The sequence below is a fragment of the Lynx canadensis genome, chromosome A1 (assembly GCF_007474595.2).
Source record: "Lynx canadensis isolate LIC74 chromosome A1, mLynCan4.pri.v2, whole genome shotgun sequence".
Classification (NCBI taxonomy): domain Eukaryota; kingdom Metazoa; phylum Chordata; class Mammalia; order Carnivora; family Felidae; genus Lynx; species Lynx canadensis.
The window spans coordinates 123,906,854-123,926,624 of NC_044303.2; the positions used below are offsets into that span (position 1 = coordinate 123,906,854).

General features: G+C 39.1%; 1 protein-coding gene across 2 annotated transcripts in view; it reads right to left on the reverse strand.

Moving 5' to 3' along the window:
* The window catches only part of PLPP1 (phospholipid phosphatase 1), a 91,011-nt gene that overhangs the window by 20,414 nt on the left and 50,826 nt on the right, over window positions 1-19,771 (reverse strand). Inside the window, exons 2-3 of one of the 2 annotated variants that reach the window (XM_030321053.1) lie at window positions 15,913-16,064; window positions 10,127-10,407 (exon numbers count right to left, since the gene is read on the reverse strand). In XM_030321053.1, the coding sequence (XP_030176913.1) occupies window positions 10,127-10,407; window positions 15,913-16,064 (433 nt within the window). The remainder of the gene's footprint in view (window positions 1-10,126; window positions 10,408-15,912; window positions 16,065-19,771) is intronic. The other variant, XM_030321043.1, reaches the window with a different exon arrangement.

Consider the following 19,771-nt stretch of genomic DNA (forward strand, 5'->3'; position numbering starts at 1 on the left):
GACAACGGGGGGGGGGGGGAGAGGGAGAGGGAGAGAAAGAATATTTTAAGCAGGCTCCACATTCAGTGTGGAGCCCAATGCGTGGCTCCATCTCACGACCATGGGATCATGACCTGAGCTGAAATCAAGAGTCGGATGCTCAACTGACTGGGCCACCCAGGTGCACCGAAGATCCCATCTTACTACATGTTGTAGCCCTAACACCCAGTACTGTTACATCAACCATAAATTATAAAGTATGTGCTCAATACATTTTTTAAGCTAAAACTGAATCTAATGTCTTGATGATAAATGGATTTTTATGTAGTTATGCCAGAAAATATAAAATTCTTACTTTTCATATTTTATTTTATCTTTTTTTTTACTTTTCATATTTTAAATGTCACAAACAAATCTACCTCCCCTGCCTCCCCTGATGTCCACCTCCACCAAAGGACCAAGAGGGTTAATGGCTCCCCAAGAAGTACACCTTAACTATCTGGTGTTTTGAGTTGTAAAAAAATGCATAAAAGAAAACTAAGGACATATGTTATCTCTGCATATGTCTTAGCTAAGTCTATGCCAGTAATCACAGCAAGCCACATGAGGTAAGTTATCTGCTTTTATCATCTTACCTCTGATATGTTTTCCCCTTACAGTGGTTACAAATTCTGACTTTATCAACACAGGTCAGGAGAATTAGGAAGTCTAATCTAATACCCTGCTCTTTTCACCCTTCTGTAAGAAACTGTGAGCAGTGTCAATGTGTGTCAGCTTAAACATGCAGTGTACCTAAGGCCTCTTGCCAATACATCTGGCAAGCATTTTAATAATGTGTGTAAAATGCCCAGAAATCTTTTTTACATTATGAACAAAGGCAGTTGGATTAGTGGAACAAATGATATCCACAAATGAAGAAGTAACAGATATATTCTGCTGTTAATTAAAAAAAACAATTAAGTTTTAAAAACATTCTCAGGGGCACCTGGCTGGCTCAGTAGGTAGAGCATGGAACTCTTGATCTCAGGGTTATGGGTTCGAGCCCCACACTGGGTGTAGAGATTACTTAAAAATAAAATCTTTAAAAATTTTATTTAGAAAAGAACATTCACAAAAGAAAAACAAGGATGACGAGTAAGGGAAGGGTTTTAGATATTGTCTGAATCCTACTTTCCACTGCCTGGAGGAAGATTTTTTCCATTTTTAAAGGATTCATTTCTATCCATCAATAAACCAAAAATTCTGAAAGCTCCCCATCTTCATAAATTTCCAAACAATACCTCAGAAGCAAAACACTGCAGTTGCAATAGATTACTTAAGAAAAAAACTAATGGTTAACAGGATACAAACACAAAAGAAAAAGGTTAACCAATCCTATAATCTTGCTTGAGTGCATATATAAGTTCATTTATTACATAAAATAAGGTTTGTTGAGTCAGCCAACAGTGAGGTCCAAGATTACGCCTCTCTACCAAGCTCACAGGGGATGTCCATCCTGCTGATCAGAGCAGAGAACCACTCTTTGAATGACAAAGGGAGAGGAATGAGAAAAAAGATAATTTTGAACTTACTGAGTAGGAATACTGTTAAGATTAAGTCAGTAGTTTGGACACTTTGTGGAGATAGTCACATCAAACCAATGCTGATGCTATTCCTGTCTTCCTGTTGCCTTAATACAAAAGCTACTTAAAACAGAAAAATACTGTTTTCTTTAAGAAGCACACGAGGGGCGGGGCGCCTGGGTGGCGCAGTCGGTTAAGCGTCCGACTTCAGCCAGGTCACGATCTCGGTCCGTGAGTTCGAGCCCCGCGTCAGGCTCTGGGCTGATGGCTCAGAGCCTGGAGCCTGCTTCCGATTCTGTGTCTCCCTCTCTCTCTGCCCCTCCCCCGTTCATGCTCTGTCTCTCTCTGTCCCAAAAATAAATAAACGTTGAAAAAAAAAAAAAAATTAAAAAAAAAAAAAAAAGAAGCACACGAGGGGCGCCTGGGTGGCGCAGTCGGTTAAGCGTCCGACTTCAGCCAGGTCACGATCTCATGGTCCGTGAGTTCGAGCCCCGCGTCGGGCTCTGGGCTGATGGCTCAGAGCCTGGAGCCTGTTTCCGATTCTGTGTCTCCCTCTCTCTCTGCCCCTCCCCCGTTCATGCTCTGTCTCTCTCTGTCCCAAAAATAAATAAACGTTGAAAAAAAAAAAAAATTAAAAAAAAAAAAAAAAAAAAAAAGAAGCACACGAAAAGGGGTACCTGAGTGGCTCAGTCAGTTGAGTGTCTGACTCCTGACTGTGGGTCAGGTCATGGTCCCAGCGTTGTGGGACGGAGCACCACATAGTTATCCACGCTCAGCGCAGAACCTGCTTAAGATTCTTTCTCTCTCCCTCTCCCCATTCACAGTCTCTCTCTTTAAAAATTAAAATTAAATAATTTTTTAAAGAAAGAATCACATGAAGAAAGATTTCAGTGATCTCTGAATTATAAGCCAACACAACCCCAAAGTCATGCTTGTTTTACTATTCAAAAATGCAACTCACATCCTAACCTCTCAATAAAAATACTTATTTTCTAATAAAATTCAAATACTTAATGCATGTTGTTCACATTTATTCTGCATGGAAACTCAAGCTTTACACCACTCCATCTATGAGATTTATCATTATATTTTAATCTGGAAAAAGTACTCACTAATATATCTATGAAACTTTTTTTTTCATATTTCAAAGCTGACAATGTGGAATTCAAGAGTTCTAAGGTGAAGGTACAAACCATCAAGAATATGCACAGTATGATCTTGATCTTTTTGTACTTGTTGAGGGATGAAGGTACAAAGCATCAAGATAAAATAATCAGCTGATGATGTGTTCATGTGAGTTAGTAACCTTTTAATATTTAATGCACAGCACTGCTTGATTTGTCAAAACCTAAGAATTTCTTTCATCTTAATATATCCACTGCCTCCTACATTCTAACTCAAAAACTAAGAAGAAAATCCAAGGACAATTTCGCAAAGCGCCCAAAGCTGATATATTTGTTCATAATTAATTCTCTAAATTACCATTTAAAAAGGGTGAAGTGGATGGCATGACTGTTACTAGTTTTGGGGGTGGTAGGGCTGTTTTTAAAATACATTATGACATACATATATCTACCAATAAATCGTGGTAGGAAGTCACTAAACGTAAAGAAGGGATCTTATCTTTGCAAGTATGCACGTCAATCAAAATAAAGTCACATGTCAAGGCAACTAATTCTGCATTCATAAAAGAGATTCAGGCACCAAGTTAAATCTCAAGGGAGAAAAAATCTTTTGCTTTTATTCCACACTAAAACAAAATTATATGGGGGCGCCTGGGTGGTGCAGTCGGTTAAGCGTCCGACTTCAGCCAGGTCACGATCTCACGGTCCGTGAGTTCGAGCCCCGCGTCGGGCTCTGGGCTGATGGCTCAGAGCCTGGAGCCTGTTTCCGATTCTGTGTCTCCCTCTCTCTCTGCCCCTCCCCCATTCATGCTCTGTCTCTCTCTGTCCCAAAAATAAATAAACGTTGAAAAAAAAAATTAAAAACAAAAACAAAAACAAAAATAAAACAAAATTATATGGAATGCATAAATGCAACACAGGCTAAATCAAAATTATGTGTAAGAATATATTTAGCTATTTAACTAGGTATCTTGTTGTGTAACTTTGTTTTTATTTCTGAACAAAGTAAAAGTTTCCTTAGCCTTAAATGCCCCAGATTGCCTTTATAAATTAACAACTGACAAACAAAACCCCCTTTTAAAATGATACCAGTAGATTAAGTCTACTAAAATATTGCCTATATACCCTAATCCTGCCTGCCTGCCTCTGATCATGTCACTCCTGGACCTGAATACATACCCCACCCTAATTCTACACATTCAAACCTTACCCTCCAAATTGCCTCCTCTACTAGAAGTGGTATGACTACCCTCTGATTTCATTGAGGGTTTTATCTTTACACCTTGAAGCCTGTATCCATTCTATCACACACATAATCTCCAAACATGTAGCAGCCCCTGCGCAACACCACGAGAGCAACTTGCACACCTTGGTAGCTTCCACAGTGACTAGGACTAATTAGTAGTTGAAATTAGTAACTTCAGAGATAGGCTGAAGCCGTGATATGCAGATTAGGACCCACAGCACCATTGGGGAAGGTTTGCGGAATGAAAATTCTTGGGCTCCACCCCAGACCCACTGAATCAGAAACTTTAGGGCTGAGGCCCAGCTCTATGTATTTAACAAACCCTCCATGTGATTCCATTGTGACTAAAGTGTAAGAAACAATGGGGCTTAGGACGGCAGGTGGCTCAGTCGGTTAAGCATCCCACTTTGGCTCAGGTCATGATCTCACAGTTCATGGATTCAAGCCCTGCATCAGGCTCTGTGCTGACAGCTGGGAGCCTGGCACCTGCTTTGGATTCTGTGACTCCCTCTCTCTCTGCCCCTCCCCTGTTCACACTCTCTCTCAAAAATAAATAAACATTAAAAAAAGAAAGAAAAAAAAAAAGAAACAGTGGGGCAAAAAAGAGTCAGTGTGAGAGTGAGGTAATAGTCACAGCTACAACTGAAAGTATCACATACTATCATTCAGAACAGAGGAGGTGGCAGGAAAGAGGTGCTGGCCTTGAAGTCACTCTCCTTTTATTTTTTTATTTTTTTTTTTTTAATTTTTTTTTTCAACGTTTATTTATTTTTGGGACAGAGAGAGACAGAGCATGAACGGGGGAGGGGCAGAGAGAGAGGGAGACACAGAATCGGAAACAGGCTCCAGGCTCTGAGCCATCAGCCCAGAGCCTGATGCGGGGCTCGAACTCACGGACCGCGAGATCGTGACCTGGCTGAAGTCGGACGCTTAACCGACTGCGCCACCCAGGCGCCCCTAAGTCACTCTCCTTTTAAATGCACTAATACCTAATGTCCTTTCACAGAGTGGAGGATCTTTTAAAATCATCCCCTCTTTCAGGGCACCTGGTGGCTCAGTAGGTTAAGCCTCAGTCTCTGCTCAGGTCATGATCTCATGATCTTGCCAAGTTCGAGCCCCTCGGGCTCTGTGCTGTCAGTATGGAGCCTGCTTAGGATTCTCTCTCTCCCCCTCTTTCTTTGGCTCTTCCTCGCTTGTACTTTCTCTCTCTCAAGATAAATGAATAAACTTAAAAAAAAATTTGTTTTAATCATTCCCTCTTTTATTCTTTTATTGCTTTTACCATGTAGATATAAGATGAAGACAAAGGCTGTCTTCTAGGTTACTGATACACATGAGAAGTATAGATAAACCTGAATTATTCTGAAAGATAAACTATCCTGTAATGTCTACAATTAGACCACACAGAAGAAGCCATTCTCTCAGAGTGTAAAGCAGGTTTTACCAGATACTTTATACCACAGCTAATCAGTCTAATTATAATGGGTTTTCACTACTGAGGCACTCCCTCAAAATTTACCTTTATTTACATGCATGGGGGTTGCTTTAAAAGAAAGACAAAAGGAAAATTATGTCTCACATTTGACCAAACATATCACGAGTAAACATCTACGTAATATTAAGTGGCCATAATCCAAAAGAAATGACTTTGTACTGAACATCTGATTTATATAGCCAAAGACCAGTCACTCAGAAATGATCAGGAACACTGAGGCTATGCTTAAGCAAATGTAATTTAAATAAAAGCCAAAAGGGGCACCTGGGTGGCTCAGTTGGTTGACGGTCAGATTTTGGCTCAGGTCATAATCTCACAGTTCCTGGGTTCTAGCCCCCATCAGGCTCTCTGCTGTTAGCACAGAGCCTGCTTCAGATCCTCTGTCTTCCTCTCTCTCTGCCCCTGCCCCGTTCATGCTCTCCCTTTCTCAAAAATAAACAAACATTAAAAAAAATATTTTTTAATAAATAAAGCCAGAAAAGAGAAGTGAATCTCTTAAAAACAACAGTTTCTATACTGTATTATCACAAATAGAGCAGCTGTTAGTGAGCTCTCTTGCTCCACCATACAGCCCAACTGTTAAAACCAGAAATAGATAAGACCGACTAACTGATGCTCTAATGAAAAGCCACAGTGCTTATTTCTAACCACACTTTCTTAAGTCACTGACAAAGACATTTTGCAAAGACCTGAATAGCCCAACCGCCAGACCAGAAAAGCCTTGATAGCAACAGAATGACCATACCCCACTCGTCCCCTTCCCTGCCCATGGATCATGGGCTGAACCTATACTGACCCCAATCCACAATCACGTGTTCCCTGCCTGCTCTCTTGCATGTATGCTCCCAACCTCTCTCTATAACACTGTAGGTGTCCATCTTGCTGGCAGAGAGGTCAGTGTTGGCAAACCTAGCCAGGAGCTGTCCAGCCCCCCTGGGGTTCCTGGCACAGAACAATCCGCCCCAGTAGCACCAGGGCTCATCCACTCATTCCCTGAGTTAGTGGCCAGTGATAGATCATTCAGTAACAAAGCTAGTTGTACACAATCTGAAATTCACCTTGCATTACATCCTGAGATAACAAATGTCATGCGAGCTTGTGTTCCCACCATCCAGAGGATATAAGGCACTGGTTCACAAAGTGTGGTCCTGAGATTAACCACAGACACAGCAGCCTCTGGGAGTGTGTCTCAGCCTCCACCTCCACTTCAAGAATTAAACACCTGATGATGAAACCTAGAAATCTGTAGTTTAACAAGCCCTCCCGGTGATTCTAATGAATTACTAACATTTAAGAGCCATTGGTCTAAAGATTCTCTTTGAGAGCATCTCCTTAGGATTCTCTGAAGAGAATCTTCACCTGGGCAGAGTGCTACAGGTCTGAACTACCTGGGCTCTTGAGTAATTTCTTTTCACAGACTTAAAGTAATGCTATTCTCTTTGGCATAAGCAATGGCAGCTGGATGTCCCACAGTTACAAGTATAGCCCCTTTTCATTTATAGTAAATCCCCAGGTATTAATTTTAAATTTAATATTTAAATTTAAATGAAGAGAAGTTCTCTGGATATTACAATGATTAAGTATTCCACTATAGTCCATTTATGTTCTCACTTCTATGTTTAGGATCCAAGGCCACAAATGAAGCCTGGTAAAAGTCCATCAGTGATATGAGACCACAAGACCGTGCAAACAGGCAGGAAGGGAAGAAGGAGTAGAAGGGAACAGAAGAAAATAAGAGAACAAATGGGGAAAAAAATCAAGACCAAAAGCCAAAATTGTAGAAGAGTACTCTTACCCCTAGATGTAACTGTGACTCATTTATTGTCAACAAAAATGACTCATTTCGGGTGCTTATGTTCCCTTCTCTCCAACGTTAAGCATTATAATTTTATAATTAAAAGTACAGGGGGCAGGCTGTGTAGAGAAATATATTAAAGGAGATTATACTATAATCCTAATGTATTACAGACAATGTCTAGACTGAAATGTTTTTGTGTTTTTGGCATCCTGACTTGTAAAATTCAACAAAAGCAATAGGAAAGCCTGAATCCAACCAAATTATGCTCCACAATAGAATAGCAAAGCCACAGTTATGCACCAATGTTACAAAGCTCTGAAACTGCAGCAACACCTAAATTATGCTGGAAACATTAATGGAAATCACATTTTTCTCAGAACACACAAAATTTTCTTAAAATTTCATTTCTAGGTTTGATTTTCCTTATTTCAGAGCCCGAAAGCTTACCAACAGATCTTCTCATTTAAAATGTGGGTTGCTGGGGCGCCTGGGTGGCGCAGTCGGTTAAGCGTCCGACTTCAGCCAGGTCACGATCTCGCGGTCCGTGAGTTCGAGCCCCGCGTCAGGCTCTGGGCTGATGGCTCAGAGCCTGGAGCCTGTTTCTGATTCTGTGTCTCCCTCTCTCTGCCCCTCCCCCATTCATGCTCTGTCTCTCTCTGTCCCAAAAATAAATAAAAAAAAAAAAAAACGTTGAAAAAAATAAAATGTGGGTTGCTGAAGAAACTTTAAAGGGTAAAGTGTTAAAAAACCTACATGTACTTAAGTCATCAGAGTATAATGGTACATGCTGGCCAATTTAGATACACTAGGAAGAGATACATAATTGGACATGTATAGACTGAAAAATGTAATTACTTTTACGCTATTTAAAATAAATTATATTATTTCACATTTTGTCCAAATGGCTTATATAAGAAAGAAAAACCTCTCAATAAGATATATTGTTGTGTTACAGGGGTGCTGGGTGACTCAGTCAATTGAGCGTCTGGCTTCAGCTCAGGTCATGATAATGTGGTTCGTGGGTTTCGAGCCCTGTGTCAGGCTTTGTGCTGTCAGCTCAGAGCCTGGAGCCTCCTTCAGATTCTGTGTCTCCCTCTCTCTCTCTGCCCCTCCCCCCACCTTGTGCTCTCTTTCTCAAAAATAAACATTTAAAAAAATTTACAAAAAAGACATATTGTTACAAGAAAATTTTGAGCCAAGATTTATGCCCCTGAACCAGAGAAACAGTACATGTGTGAAGAGTCTGTGTCCTTTAAGAATCATTTATAATGGTATTTTCTGGAATTTAGGTAACCCTTATTACCTGGTGACTTTCTTGAATCCCCTGGCCAAGAGAAAACATTACAGTTTTTCTATTCAGGAGAGATATTAGAGAGACAAGCATGGATAGTCCTCTGTATTTCCCTGGGTCTTCAAACTCTTCACCAAAGGTCGCTTAACCTCCTAGTCATTAAATCTGAGAACTTTCCCTCAGACACTATAGTGCTTTCAGAGCAGAGAATGAGATCTCCACATCTCACACCCTAAGACTGAGGTGCCCAGGGCTGGTATTGGTAATTTCATTACTCCTCAAAGCCATTTCTGCACCATTCTTCCTCTAGCCCTCATAAAAATGCTTGCTTACGTAAATTCAACAATACTACTTTCTACTATCTACTTCTCAATTCCCTACTGCATTAGTCACTTCTCCCTCCTTCATTCATTAGGACTTTATACCCCTGTATCAGTCCTCCTATGATCACCTCAAAGCTTGCCATTCAATAGCCTCTCTATTCTCTGGTCTCATTATCAACAAGGAGGTTCTCTTTCACTGCCATCACTTGTTTAATATAAGTCCTCCATGCTAGACTAAGTTCCATGAAGATGAGAACCACAGCCTTCTAGTTCACTGCTGAATCTCCTGCACACAGCACAGTGTATACTCTAAGTAAAGTGTCTTTTCATCCCTACTAAATGTAAAAATTAGGAGCTACTATAAGGCCTGTGTAGCTTATAAGAGAACGAACAGGGATAATAAAACGTCTGAGAATCATATATGAGAAACAGTCAAAGGATGTTTTACCCAGAGAAAAGTCTTTCTTGGATGATGAATAACTAACGTAAAGTGATAGCTACTTTAAAATTACAAGGTCAACCATATAGAAAAAATAAAGGTGACAATGCTGAGACTTGAGATGGGAAACTGGCTCTCCTACTAATTAGTGATTTTATTTAATGTTACTGGGCCTCCGTTTCCTCATCTATACATTAAAAGAATTGGACCTTTTGGGTTCCACACATCTATTTCATTCATGACTAACAGTGCTCCAGGTATAGAAAGGAGCCCACGAAGGATATTAAAAGAAGGCAACCCTAAGACCAAAAGCTGTCAAGATATAAGGTGTCCTTATAAAAATATTCTCCAAAAATACTAAGAGACTGAGCAGAACTTAATACACAACTGGACTTCATCAAAAGTCAGCAAACTATAACCCCTGGAGCAGCCACTGTTTCTGTTAAACTTTTATTGGAATATAACCAAAGCCATTAGTTCAAGGATTGTCTGTGATGGGTTTTTCCTGGTACAACAGTACGGCTGGACAGCTGTCAAATTAAGCAAATGGCCCACAAAACCTAAAATATTTACTGCCTGGTGCCTTAAGAAAAAGTTTGTTGGTCCTGAACTATATGACATACCAAGTTCATTTTACATTATTATTCATTGGACATACAAAGACTTGCATTAAAATGCTCTTAAATAGAAGGTAGGGCAAAAATGGGGAAAAAAGAATAAGATAATAGGTCAAAAAATGGTCTCAATTCACGTCCCAGTAACTACACTAGTTCTCTCTTTAAGCTAGTGGCTAACTCATCTCCAGTTTCTGGAACCTTATTTCCCAAGAATACACAAGATAAAACAAACATTAAGGATTTAACACGCACCTGCCCTCCTTCACTTTTTGTGCATTCCCTCGACATATGTAGTTTTCAATATAACCAGCACTGCAGTTGATTTTTGACCAATCTGGGTCACAAATATCCAAGAAGTGAGGCCGCAGTCTGCCTATTGAATACTTGGCAATGTCAGTCAGGGACTGACTAGCAGCTGCACCAAATAAAAATGTTCCAATGGCTTTGTAAATAGTGGCTATGTAGTTATTCCTGATAAAGGAATTCGAGTGCAAGAGGTTATAATAAACAGACAGGGCTTCTCCAACAATCATCTGAAAAACAAACAGAAAAATAATATGTTAAAGCAGGAACCAGGCACTTTAAGCAAAATAAAAAATAGAAAAGAAAATGATAAATCACAATAAAATCTTTATTTTCAAAACACCACCATTTTTTTTCCATTTGCAAATGGAGAGTCAGTTAGGATAGCTAATTCTAAACCATGAAAAAAGGTGCTAGATGAATTGTGGATACTGCTTAAAAAGCAATGGCCAAAACAATTTCAAACTCTACCTGAAACAATACGATCTTACTTTTTTTGTACTCAAATACAGTGAGTTTTAATACGCAATGATGTATCACAGAGAACAAAAACCATGGTTTGTTAAAAGAAGACAAACTTCCCCAATTAGAATATCCCTTATATAGTACTTTTTCTGGCAGTCTTCATTTTTATCAAACATTCCTCTGAATCAAACACATCCATCATATTTTAAAAAGTAAAATACTTTCAGGGAGTAAACTAATATAAAAGCAGAGATCTAACATGGAGTCCAAAGGGTACAGAGGGCAGAGATCAGTTGACACACAGCCTCCCAGTCCTGCCTCTACAGACTTGTAGGCCTGGCTTTCTTAGCAAGTCTCATTAACTGATCAAACATACATTTGATGGTCTCCTTCTCCAAGAAAATATTTCAAGTGACTCTTTCCTCTTTATTTTTCACTGACTTTGTTTTGCACTAAAAGTGGAGACAACAAACCCCCCCCCCCCCCCGCCTCCAGTAGAGCATGTGTCAGCATAGGCCATTGGTAGTGAGTTTAAAGGCATAAAAAGGCTTCCAAATACTTGACAAAATATAAGAAATCCAAAAAATAATGAAAGGCAAAATTATAAAAAAATTTATACTTTCTGATAAAATAATCCACGTTCTAGCCACTTGAGACCAAAATAAATAGTTAAATGACAAGAGTCAGCTTGCTGATATTGGGCAAAGTGGGGAGACACAAGTCACAAAGTTGTGCTTAAGATACAAACTAGTTTCATGGCTTTGTCTTAAATTTTCATTAACAATTTTACAGAAAATTCAAATATTTCCATGTAGTGGAGATAATTTCCAATTATCTTCAGGGTCAGCCTTATCATAGGTAAAATAAATGGTTGTCTTCTGAAAGAGATTTCTTCATCTGTCTCCATGGCTCCTAGAATTCCATAATTAGAATGTTAGAACTCTAACAACTGTGAATTGTAGACTATGAATTGTACAAAAGCAAGAACGAAGTTTTAGTCATTGAATAGAAAGCCAGTACCACCACGGTGGCCTAAAACAGAGCAGGTGGTTAATAAATTTTAATTAAAAGTGTTGCCTCTTGGGTAAAAGGTAAACACCCTTAGTTTCAACATTAAGCCCCACAGAAATACATTCCTCATTATAGTACTTAATGTGAATGACTTAATCAGATCCTTTTCTCAGGAGAGAAAAACCATATGCACTTCTAGGGATACCACACCTCTGCAATTTTGCTTAGGGTTCTCCCCAAGTGCCTCCAGTAGCCCCGTATTAAAGTATACACGGTCTCCTCTGACTGTTAAGATATTCCAGCAACTGCCTTGATAGATCAACAGCAAGAAAATACTTCTCTCATGTTTCATTATGGAATTGTTCTTTGATCATTTAAAATATAAACCAAGTTTATTAATCAACCACAATCTGAGCAGCTGAAATATCCCCACCTCAGCTGTCTGCTGTTCATCCTGCATAAGCACTCAACTGTTTTCCAACTCTTGATCTTTGGGAGTCTTCCTAGGCATGATGATCATTTTTTAGGACCACCCAAACCCTGGTCTTGACACTGATGACAGCAAGTCAGCTCACTAGGAGAATTCAGAGTACTGGGCACAGATGACACAATGATTCACCGAAGTAGTGTAAGCTGAAACTTAACCCTAAATGGTGGGAAAGGGCAGAGGGACGCTAAAGCTGACAAACACTAGGCTAGTGTACATCATTTTTTATTATGCCCTCTATCTTAACTGAGGGAAATAGACGAGTTCTAAACTGATTTTCCAAATTAAATGTTGGGATGTGTCTGTGCATTTCACTACACATGACAGCCATGTTTGTTTCATTTTAATATGTTATTCTGCCCTTTGAACCATTTATGCCAATGCTTAGCCTTTTGAAGTCCACACCTAAGTTAACTGTAGTCTTACTTTAGAGCTGGGATCACTTGTTACACATTATTTATACTCCAAAGATATGATAAATTATTAAAGAAATAAAGATAAGTTTGGGGGACTAAAACCAAATACTCTGAAAGATCAAAGCTAATAATTACCTAAATACATGTAATTCAGTCATTTCAAAATAACCTATGCACCACACTATTTTCTCACCATCACCTTTAAAAATCCATCAACCAAAAGGATTTATACATCTTTACAGTGTCCCTGTATTATGTGTCTTCCACTCAGGGTCCACCTTCCCAAAAGTGTAGTCTAAAATCACTGGTGTACTTCTTCCTAAATATCTCTAACTACCTTCGTTCCCGTTATTCTACTGAATATCTTTCCAAAGTCAAAATGGTCTCATCGGATTGAACGGGTATGAAAAGTCAAAATGGTCTCATCAGATTGAACAGGTATGAAGTCTGAATCACAGTCCTGATTTTTTTTAAAGAACTGATAGATTTTCTAGTAAATAAAATTAAATGTTTACACGTTTAACCAAGTGCTGCCTGAAGTGGAGTTAATGAACAAAGTTAATTTTTTGTTTAATTACTACATAAAACACTGCTCTGTGCAGTGTTTGTTGATACGGTTGACATGAAAATAGGACTTTGATAGCACCTTTAAACAGTATGTTCTTTTTTTTTTTTTTTTTTTTTTTTAATTTATTTTTGGGACAGAGAGAGACACAGCATGAACGGGGGAGGGGCAGAGAGGGAGACACAGAATCGGAAACAGGCTCCAGGCTCTGAGCCATCAGCCCAGAGCCTGACGCGGGGCTCGAACTCACGGACCGCGAGATCGTGACCTGGCTGAAGTCGGACGCTTAACCGACTGCGCCACCCAGGCGCCCCAGTTCTTTTTTTTTTTAAAGAAACCTATATTCAATGTATTTGTTTTATTAAACATAAAGATAACTTTCTCACAGCTCATGATGAAAGAGTCAAAACTTCCAAATTAATGAAATGTAAATAACAAGTCCTTACTAAGTGTTGTGTCAGGCACTGCCCTCGATGGGCAGACCATACCCCCACACTTGCTGCCCGCAGTCAGCAACCTTTCCTGATGCAGGCCTTTGGTCTGTAATGGATTTTCTGTAGTTCTGTTGGTGCAGCATCCCTTTTAGCGAGACGCGAAGTCAAGTAGAAATGAAAGACAAATACTTCTGCAGCAGCATTAGAGTACTCCAAGGGACAATCCTGCATGAACTCGGCTACTAAGTTGACCCTTCAAACGGCACAGGTTTGAACTGAGCAGGTCCACTTACACATGGATATTTTCGATAAATACAATACAGTACTGTAAATGTATTCTCCCTTCTTTAGGATCTTCTTACTTTTTCTTTTTTCTAACATACTTTATTGTAAGAATATGGTATGTAACACATGTAACATACAAAATGTGTGTTAATTGACTAGGTTATCAGTAGGGCTTCCAGGTAACAGTAGGCTATTATTAGTTAAGTTTGGGGGGGCATCAAAAGCTATAACATGGATTTATGACTGCACTGGGGGTCAGTGCTCCTAATCCCCACCTTGTTAAAGAGTCAACTATATTTGCAACTAAGTGTCCTACTAAAAATTTTATATTCAAATAGTATCTCAGAAACATATATACTTAAAAATAAAAAAAAACTACTCTTACTGCCTCTTTAAAGGAACAATCATAGGCCTGACTTTCTTTTAGTAGTAAGAATTCAGTTTAAGATATATCTAGAGCAAAGGGATCTGCTGATTTCTTAAAACTTCAGCATACTGCAGGAGAGCCAACCAGTATTACTGTGCAATTACTCTTATTTTATCTGAGCACCTGGGACATGCCAGATTCCACCATGCCCAGGTCCATGGCAGGCAGCAACGGTACCCAGAAGAACAGGAACTCACAGTCTCATGAAACAAATTTGTTTATAATGAAGGTTTTCTTTTACTAATTATGTACCACAAATTATGAGTTGATTAATTCTCAAGGCTAATAAGGAACTGTGATTATTCTTGAATAAAACATTAAATTTCTAGGGGCACCTGGGTGGCTCAGTCAGTTAAGCATCTGACTCTTGATTTCAGCTCAGGTCATGATCTCATGGGGTTCGTGAGATTGAATCCTATGTCAGGCTCTGCGTTGACAGCATGGAGCCTGTTTGAGATTCTCTCTCTCCTTCTCTCTGCCCCTCCACTGCTCACACTCCCTCTGTCTCTCTCTCTCTCTCTCTCTCTCTCTCTCTCTCTCTCAAAATAAACTTAAAAAAAAAAAAACACATTACATTTCTAAATTAAGGGGTTTTTTTTTCAATAAACTCCAAAACAGACAAGACATATATGTTATCTTGTTAGCCTATCTCCTGAATGGGACCATATTTTTTCCTTTAAACCATATAAATCTTCTTTCTAAAGTTATAAGTTATGGAGCATAAAACTACTTAATCTAAGTCACAGACTCTCTAGGTCAAGACATTATAAAATAATCTAGTCCAATCACTTGAAGTCTACTCCCTGGAGCACATTCTCTAAGCATTCCCACCTGAAATTCTAAAAACAATAGTTGCTATTATATTTTAGTACCAATAAAACTTCTTGTGTTCACTGCTAATCATATATAGAACTTTGGCTTTTCTCTCTAGTTTGTGCCATTATCTAAAAATTCTTTAGGGGCACCTGGGTGGCTCAGTCGGTTGGGCATTCAACTTCTGCTCAGGTCATGATCTCATGGTTTGTGAGTTTGAGCGTCACGTCAGGCTCTATGCTGACAGCTCAGAGCCTGGAATCTGCTTCGGACTCTTTGTCTCCCTCTCTCTCTGCCCTTTCCCTGCTCACGCTCTGTCTCTCTCTGCCTCAAAAATAAATAAATGTTAAAAAAAAGTTTTCTAAAAAATAAAAATTCTTTAAAGTAACATGGGTTAGAATGAAATCTTAAGATTAGTTACTTGTGATTTTTTAGAACTCAGTAACTAGAAAGGAGGTACATATACATTGATTCCGCAAATTATAAAATACCCTAGGGTATAAAGTATGCTAAAAACACACTGCTATAACATTCATCTATTTCGTGACTACTGCACCAATAGCAAATGAGAGGTCTACACATCACAGGGACTCCGAAAAAGATTAGCATAAAAGCTACACACTTTCAGTGAGGTTCTTCTAATTATACATTGTTATTCCTTTGGTCCCACTTAAAACAGCTGAGATTTTCTTGATCAAGTAACACCTTCAATTAAAGGTTCGAAAAAACACACATTGTTTTGGACATTTATGCATTCAATAATTAACAGATTAACACAAAATTAAGCCAATTGCCCAAAAGTGATAAACTTGGAAAAGTGGATTTGACTTACAACAATAATACTGAATGGAATGATTATTCCACCTAATAACGCATAAGGTATGGTGTCTTCTTTGTAAGGGTACTTGATGGACTCATCAGTACAGAATATTCCTCGCTGGAAGGGGGTATGCCTTGAAGTAAGAATTGCAAAAGGCAATCCAGCTAGCAAAAGGAATAAATGAAAATATCATTAAAATAGAAATATGAAAATTAATGGCAATAATTATCCCAGAGACTGTTTAAAAATGCATTTGCCATGAAAATAAATAAGAGCACACGTAAAAAGGAAATGCAGCAATGCATGCAACAGAAGTTAAAAAGATTACAGTTTAGATTAAGAAGGTAGAAAGAACAATGCTTAGCCAATTTAACGAAGAGTATCTTCTTCCCTTTCTTCTTACCCAAATAAACTAAGCCGATTTTAGGGAAGACAAAAAAAAAAAAAAAAAAAAAAAAACCACAAAACAAAACAAAACTCCCTTCTCATGCTCTTGTTTGCTGTTTAATCACAGGACTTTCAACACTATTCCCAAACCAATTTGTTACACACTTTGCTTCCAAAAGGAAAACAGCATTTTGATATTCTCCTTTTTGTCTCTACATTACTACCACATTTAGACAGGACATGGTCATGGCTAAGCTATAGAGTATCTAAAAAATGTGTTATTCACTCTTTTCTATACCGTCTACAGCAAGTTTAGAGCTGCTATGAAAAGGACCTGAACTTAAACCAAGTTTAAGAAATAACAGACAATGGAGTCAAGTACAAAAACTCTAAAAGACTGTTCTCTCTGGTTTCATCACTGTTTACCCTGAAGATCATGTCTCACACCTCCTAAAATTAAAATGTCTTTTCCCTAAAAGTCAACTTTAAGAATTCATTTCTCCTTTACTTCACTGAAGCACACATACTGATTAACATGAAGCATACTGATTAGGAATGCCCTGTAAGAGTGTTAAATTAGCAAAAACCTTCTACATGAGGTCTGTGTCAAGATTTATCCAAGAGCGGAAGATTCTCTCCCTCAGAGACCCATTCTCCCAGCAGTAATGCCATCACCATCAAGCTATCATACTCACTATATATTCAAATGTTCTTTCCATGAAATTACAAGTCTTGACAACCATTTACAGTTCTCATTAACTCCACTAACTCCCCAAAGGCTGAATGACAACTATAACTCTGCCCCTCTGCCTGAGTATCATTACTACAAATATCAAGTATGTTCTATCTAAAAGGGCCAAATGAAAAGAAGCACTTTCCACGGCACCTGGGTGGCTCAGTTGGTTAAGCACCCAACTCTTTTTTTTTAATTTTTTTTTTCAACGTTTATTTATTTTTGGGACAGAGAGAGACAGAGCATGAACGGAGGAGGGGCAGAGAGAGAGGGAGACATAGAATCGGAAACAGGCTCCAGGCTCTGAGCCATCAGCCCAGAGCCTGACGCGGGGCTCAAACTCCGGGACCGCGAGATCGTGACCTGGCTGAAGTCGGACGCCTAACCGACTGTGCCACCCAGGCGCCCCAGCATCCAACTCTTGATTTCAGTTCAGGTCATGATCTCATGGTTTCATGAGTTCGAGCCTTGTGTCAGGCTCTGCACTATGTACAGAGCCTGCTTGGGATTCTCCCTCTCCTCCTCTCACTCTGCCACTCCCTGACTTGTGCTCTCTCTCTTGCAAAATAAATAAATAAACTTTAAAAAAGGCGGGGAGGAGGGCCTCTGGGTGGCTCATTCAGTTAAGCGTCCAACTTCAGTTCAGGTCACGATCTCCTGGCTTGTGGGTTCAAGCCCCATGTTGGGCTCTCGGCTGACAGCTCAGAGCCTGGAGCCTGCTTCTGATTCTCTCTCTCTCTCTCTCTCTCTCTCTCTCTCTCACTCTCTGCCCCTCCCCTGCTCACGTTCTGTCTCTCTCTCAAAAATAAATAAACATTTTAAAAAATTAACAAAAAAAAACACATTCGGAGTTATTTATCTTCCTGCTTTTCATTTATACCCTGAATACATAAACCAAAGTTTATATCTCTGTGTTAAGCTATTTGCCAAGAGTGGCCACCCATTAGAAGTCTTTAAGACATTCACAAGGTTCCCAAAGGCATACTTATAGTAAATGCTACAATTACCAAAAAAAGAAAAAAGAAAAGAAAAAGAAAGAAAGAAAATTAAACTACAACTGACTTTGCTAACAGACCCTTATACCACCTCTCATATCTGATTTCAGACTATCCTCTGATTCACCAACCTGTCTGCATTCAGAGGAATGGGACAAAATGCCCAAGACTTTAATACAGATACCACAGGTGAGCACAAACATTTTATACTTAGCACACACTGTGGATGTTAATAAGCAGATCGATGATTTCAGTTATTGCCTGCCCCATATAGTAACAAAACATTCATCCTTCAATAGCCATACTCTTACCCAATGAGCAAATTTATTTTGTATTCACAAAGAATCACCAAGTCCACAATTCAAATCTACACATGATAATGGAAATTTTCACTCTCTACATTGCATATTTCTGAATTAGTTGAATTTTTCAATGATTTCTTTTTTTGTGGTAAGACAAGATATCTAGTATGGAAATTAAATCCACATATAATTAGTGCCCAAAGTGCAGTAGACTTTATGTCCTTATTCTCAGGAAAAATTCCTCTTAATAAACCCAAATATATTGAAAAATGTTCTTAGCAAGCATATCCACCAAGTTGATTTTTTTCCCTCTGACCACAAAGATTATGTTGAAAATTATTTTTAGATTTAGAAAAAAGGTTTGTGGTATTTTTTTTTTTAGTGTAGAAGGAAACAAAATCACATACAAGTGTAACTAGTCCATTTTTTTTTCAACGTTTTTTATTTATTTTTGGGACAGAGAGAGACAGAGCATGAACGGGGGAGGGGCAGAGAGAGAGGGAGACACAGAATCGGAAACAGGCTCCAGGCTCTGAGCCATCAGCCCAGAGCCCGACGCGGGGCTCGAACTCACGGACCGCGAGATCGTGACCTGGCTGAAGTCGGTAGCTTAACCGACCGCGCCACCCAGGCGCCCCAACTAGTCCATTTTTAAAAACAGGAATACACAAATGGAAAAATATTGAGTGAATCCATTCTCAAAGAATTCTGGTAGGTGCTACCAGGAATACAAAACTGAGTAAGGCACAATACATACATAACTGTCGTAGAGAATAAACAGAGGTACAAAAAGCTATGAAGCTTGAAAAGAGAAGCTTTGATAATATTCAAAAAAATGGTGGTAACCACAATCAGAATCTCAGGAGAAATTGTCTGGTAAAGATAGATTTGGGGATATAAAGGATTTCTGAAGCCTCAAGGTAAGAGAAACTCTGCAGGACAGACAGGAAGTGAAAAGAAGTGGAGGGTGAGGCACCTGGCAATGGCGATATTAAAGGAATGAGCACAGGAGGAAGATCCACTGAGGCAAACCTGGAGGGCGGAAAAAAGGTCAAGAGAGAATAACAACACTGAGGCCAAGTCCAGAGAGAGCATCTCAGGAGGTGGTGAACTGGTCCACAGCATCCAACACATTTTTAAGAACCAGACTTAGTAGAAGTGGTTTTAATAAGGAAAAAAGGGTGGTAACCAAACCACAGAGATTTTAGTAAGGAATGATTAAAACACACACACACACACACACACACACACACACACAATAAGCAGGAATATACCACAAATGTACACTATTCTTTTGAGAGTGTGAGTAAAGAAAAGCAATTGTATCACAGAAGGCCTTAGAAATATTTCCAAATTAATATTCGCAATCCCTCATATAAGTCCATGAGATCTATTACATCACTGCCATTATCCAACACCATTTCATTTTCACTAAAACTGAATGTAGAGCCCAA